This window comes from Linepithema humile, chromosome 3, assembly GCF_040581485.1.
Source record: "Linepithema humile isolate Giens D197 chromosome 3, Lhum_UNIL_v1.0, whole genome shotgun sequence".
Taxonomy (NCBI): Eukaryota; Metazoa; Arthropoda; class Insecta; order Hymenoptera; family Formicidae; genus Linepithema; species Linepithema humile.
In genome coordinates, this window is record NC_090130.1 from 10,469,898 (window position 1) to 10,475,191 (window position 5,294).

General features: G+C 33.5%; 1 protein-coding gene across 2 annotated transcripts; it reads right to left on the reverse strand.

Moving 5' to 3' along the window:
• Window positions 1–962: 962 nt before the first annotated feature.
• Window positions 963–4,754, reverse strand: LOC136998403 (antifreeze protein Maxi-like). Of its 2 annotated transcripts, XM_067350980.1 has the most exons (4): window positions 3,017–4,754; window positions 2,554–2,950; window positions 2,244–2,370; window positions 963–2,169 (listed from the first exon to the last, which is right to left on the reverse strand). In XM_067350980.1, exons 1-4 carry the CDS (start codon window positions 3,086–3,088, stop codon window positions 2,160–2,162), a joined length of 606 nt encoding a protein of 201 aa, XP_067207081.1. In that variant the 5' UTR covers window positions 3,089–4,754; the 3' UTR covers window positions 963–2,159. The 2 variants fall into 2 exon arrangements, with proteins under 2 accessions (XP_067207081.1, XP_067207080.1); XM_067350979.1 differs by having other exon boundaries at window positions 2,554–4,754.
• Between the last annotated feature and the right edge of the window lie 540 nt (window positions 4,755–5,294).

A 5,294-nucleotide genomic window follows, 5' to 3' on the forward strand; every position in this document is an offset into this window, starting at 1 on the left:
CAAGGTTCGACGAATTTGACTTTTGCGAGTTGCGCTACGAGAATTTTTCGCACCTGGTGCCAAGGGTCGTCGAATTCAATTTCCCCGAGTTGCGCTACGAAAATTCCTCGCACCAGGTGTCAAGGGTCGACGAATTCGACTTTTGCGAGTTGCGCTACAGGAATTTTTCGCACTAGGTGCAAAGGGTCGACGAATTCGACTTCCCCGAGTTGCGCTACGGGAATTCCTTGCACCAGGTGTCAAGGGTCGACGAATTCGACTTTTGCGAGTTGCGCTACGAGAATTTTTCGCACCTGGTGCCAAAGGTCGTCGAATTCAATTTCCCCGAGTTGCGCTACGAAAATTCCTCGCACCAGGTATCAAGGGTCGACGAATTTGACTTTCGTGAGTTGCGCTACAGGAATTTTTCGCACTAGGTGCAAAGAGTCGACGAATTCGACTTCCCCGAGTTGCGCTACGGGAATTCCTTGCACCAGGTATCAAGGTTCAACAAATTCGACTTCCCCAAGTTGCACTACGAAAATTTCGCAAACACGAAAGAGAGAGAGAGAGAGAGAGAGAGAGAAATATGACATATTTTGATATAAAATCTAAAATCTCTTAAAATATTTAGTTATCGATAATCTTACCGTAATATTTTTATGCACAGAATAATAAAACAAATCAATACGTGTAAAAAACCCATTATTTGAAGAAAAAGTATGCAATTTACAATGTACTTTTTTAACAATTATGCGTTTTCTTTATACCACTTGATTCTCATTATTCTAATCATAAAAGTATTACGGTAAGATTATCCAGAACTTAATATTTTTAGAGATATTTTAATTTAAATTTTATATCAAAATATGTCAGATTAAGATATAAAATAACTCGAAAAGTATTAAAAAAAACTTCTGAAAAGTATGAAAAAAAAATTATATTCTTTAATCTTGTTAATAATATTTTATTAACAAATAAACTGCCATATAATAGAATTTTATTAGTATTAATGAACGAAGAACATCTCATCGACGTTGACATCGATCCAGTCGCAAAACTTATAATTTAAATAATTTAATTAATATGTTATTAAGTTAATATAAATGTTACATTCAAAATGTAGAAAAATAATTTAAATTTTGTCACATAATTAATTTTGTACATTTCTGTACATTTTTATATTAACTTAATTACATATTAACTAAACTATTTTACATTATAACACGTCTTGTGTTTTATATAGCATTTAAGTCATGTGAAACAGATGTTTCATTGATAATATTAAAAAATAACTAATAATATAAGTATTGCGTTTGATATATCACAATTACGCTAGATGAAACATAATTAGTGTCATTTGAATGTTCTAACTACATTATTTTATGTTTAACATGTCTTTGATATCATATCATAGTTTTTTTCGCATATTTTGTAAAAATTTTAACATAACCGTGATATGAAGCCAAAGATATATTTCATATCAGCTATCCATAACTTTATATGAATGGGGCAGTTAAATCAAAGACATGTTACAACTAAAAATAGTTTAATTTGAATATTTGAAATAAAACATAAGTATTGCGTTTGATATCACAATTACGCTAAATGAAACATAATAAGTGTCGTTTCGAATGTTTTAACTAAATTATTTTATGTTTAACATGTCTTTGATTTGATATTATAGTTTTATTTCGTATATTTTGTAAAAATTTTAACAAAACTGTAATATCAAACCAAAGATATTTTATATCAGCTATCCACGGCTTTATATCAATGGGGCAGTCAAACCGAAGACATGTTACAACAAAAAATAGTTTAGTTTGAATATTCGAAATAAAACATCTGTTTCACAAAATGTAAGTGTGATACAAAATACTTGTGTTAGAATGTAAGATAATTTAGTTAATATACAACTGACTTAATATAAATGTTACATCTAAAATGTGCAAAAATAATTGAAAAATAATCTCAATTTTGTCACATAATTAATTTTGTGCATTAATATTAACTTAATTACATAGTAACTAAATTATTTCGCATTCTAACACAAGTATTTTGTCACATCACACTTACATTCTGTGAAACAGATGTTTTATTGGTAATATTAGAAAATAACTAAAAAAAATTTTTTCTTGAGCGATGCGACGAGCCGCTTGAACACCATGACTTGATAATACTTAATTGTTTCTGTAAAATAAATGTAATAACTATACATGTAACTATAACTTGTAATTTTTAGAAATTTTTTAATGCTTTCTTACCTTCTTCCTCTGCCTCTTCCCCTGTGTCTGCCCCAGTGATGTGGTGCCATGGATAGCTGATATAAAAATTTCATAAATCGTTCCTGCTGTCGGCGAGCTCCTGCGGCTCTACCTCTCGGTCTATAATCTGTAATTATTAAAATTAATTTAATTACATATGTGTTTTTATAATAGTACAAAGAAAAATATATTCTACGTAATTACTAAAAAATAGTGCGTAGGAAAATATGCAGTACGTAAGTACTAATAATTATACACTATGTAAGTACTAATATATGGTACAATCTTTAATAGATTAAAATTATGTTACCTTGTCTGTTTTGTTTCGACATTGAACCAGCGGCGACGGGACCGGCGGCGACGGAACCGGCGGCGACGGAACCGGCGGCGACGGAACCAGCGGCGACGGAATCAGCGGCAACGGGACCGGCGGCGACGAGACCGGCGGCCACGTCCCGGACGGCAACGGAACGGGCGGCGACGGAACGGGCGGCGACGGAACCGGCGGCGACGGGACCGGCGGCGACGGGACCGGCGGCGACGGGACCGGCGGCGACGGGACCGGCGGCGACGGAACCAGCAGCCACGTCCCGGACGGCAACGGAACGGGCGGCAACGGAACGGGCGGCGACGGAATGGGCGGTGATTAAATCGACGTCGACGTCGACATCGCCGTTGAGGAGCGATTCTTCGTTCATCATTAGTATCTGCAATTTTATTGTATTAATTTTATTTGTTAATAAAATATTAACAATATTAAAGGAGTTACTTACATCGTCCTCCATCCTCATGCGTTCACAAATGTCGAAGCGGTCCGCCATAGGTCCCCACAGGGCAGAGATCATTGAAGATCATTGAATCGATAATTAGTACAGATTTGAAACTTTCACAATAATATTGTCATCACTTCGACAGCTGGTAATGTAGTTTGGAGTAAGTTCGTGTAAATGTACATTATGGATTTAGTTATCATCGAGATTATCGATATAAGTAGATCTATATGTCGCGACTATGAATTCGGGATGTCAATGTTCAGTACTTCATTGATCAGTGAGTGTAAATATTGACGACAGAGTGTACCAGGTTAACTGCTTAAGTAGTGTTTGGTATAAAGAAGTGGCTACATAAGTAAGTAATGCATAGTTATTATTGTTACATTACATTTCCATTTATTTTATGTATTATCTTGTAATTATTGTATATGTTTTCCTAACTTTTACAGGTATTTGTCGATATGATTTTCTTGCGCTTACGTTTCCATTTAATATTATACATTAGACAAACGAAATCGTTGTAATATAATGGTCTATTGCCTTCTTACATAAATACAGTTCGTCGAGTCAATTCAATTGTCTTAGGAAATAAATTAGTTCTGCGATTTATTTATCATTGATGAAAACATATTTCTTTAAAAATTCAACAAACCGTTGCTTGACCAATAAATAAAGTTAGATTTATTTATAGATATACAGACACATGTGCAACAATTTTTGATATTCTGTTTTTCTATCCATTAGAATTTGTTCTGTGGGAGTTACATAGAAGAAGCCTGAGCTATAAAATAAAATAAATCTGCGGCTTTATTTTACTTTGAAGATTTTTACGCAAATAACTGTAATAGTACAGACTTTCTGAAGCTTACTTATATATTATCTATACTTTCTGGAGTTTAAAATCAGGTAAGAAATAATTACTATTATTAACATTTCTATTTATTCTATTTATGTATTATCTTGTATAATTATTGTATACATATGCTTTCTTAGCTATCACAGGTATTTATTGAGTAGATATGATTTTCTCGCGCTTACGTTACCATGTAATATATTATGCATTAGACCAGTGCTCGGAATTAGTTGAACATTTGAGCCGATTTCCGCGGGATACGCCTCCTTTCCTCTTCTTACCGCGCGCGCCGCAGCCGCTAGGGCCAGCGCCGCCGAGCGTTAGGAGCAGCACTATCTGATTATAAGTGGGTTCTTCTCCCTATTTATTAAAATTAAAAAAAATGTATTAAAATTTATTAAAAATTAATTTTTTATTTTTAAATTTATTAAGTGGAAATATTTCAATAGATTTCCATGTCACCTATGAGGTACTAATGCTGACGCTTTTTTTTTTAAGTGGTTTCCCCCGTAGGCCTATTCCACTAAAGATAAAAATAACAAATTCTTAATTTAAAAAAAATATATAAAAGAGATTTTCTTAATTAGATTTTCTTGGCCTTTTATGAGAATGAACAATTGATGCAATAATGTAGATAGAAACCACTTTTAAAAAAACGCGTCAGCATTAGTACCTCATGAGTGACGTAGAAATCTATTGAAATATTTCCACTTATTAAATTTAAAAATAAAAAATTTATTTTTAAATTTATATTTAAATTTTAATACATTTTTTAAAATTTTAATAAATAGGGAGAAGAACCCACTCATAATCAGATAGTGCCGCTCCTAACGCTCGGCGGTGCTGGCCCTAGCGGCTGCGGCGCGCGCGGTAAGGAGAGGAAAGGAGGCGTTTACCGCGGAAATCGGCTCAAATGTTCAACCAATTTCGAGCACTGCATTAGACAAACGAGATCGTTGTAATATAACGGTCTACTGCCTTCTTACATATTTCTTGGAACATATTTCTTGGAACATATTTCTATTATTCATTTGTTGAATTTATTATTGAACAATTATTGCAGTTGTTTAGTTAATAAAATTTTATTTATTATTAATATATATACATATATAGGGTGCGGCATTTTAATTCAGACTCCAAAATATACAAGGTGTTTCTGAAAGGTCTTCTCAAACTTCAAAGGCGTATTCTAGCGGTCATAAGGATGAAAAAAGTTCTTATGAACGTGTCCTACAACGCTTTCTTTTCGAGATACCTTTTTTCTCGACAATACTGTTCTTGGGCGCTGAATTGCGGCTGGCGAACATTTCGAACATTTACTTTGATTGTTTTTTGGATTTAATACTGCACTTTCCAATAAAATTAAAAATTTCATTAAAAATTAAAAAATGATTGTATCTTGAAAAGGAAACATTGCAGGACATA

Excerpts from the sequence above, each read along its gene's own strand:
- LOC136998403 (XM_067350979.1), bottom strand. The coding sequence starts at position 3,088 with ATGATCTCTGCCCTGTGGGGACCTATGGCGGACCGCTTCGACATTTGT. Across the intron at positions 2,371-2,553 it reads GTCGAAACAAAACAGACAAG|ATTATAGACCGAGAGGTAGA; the intron begins GTAACATAATTT and ends TAATAATTACAG.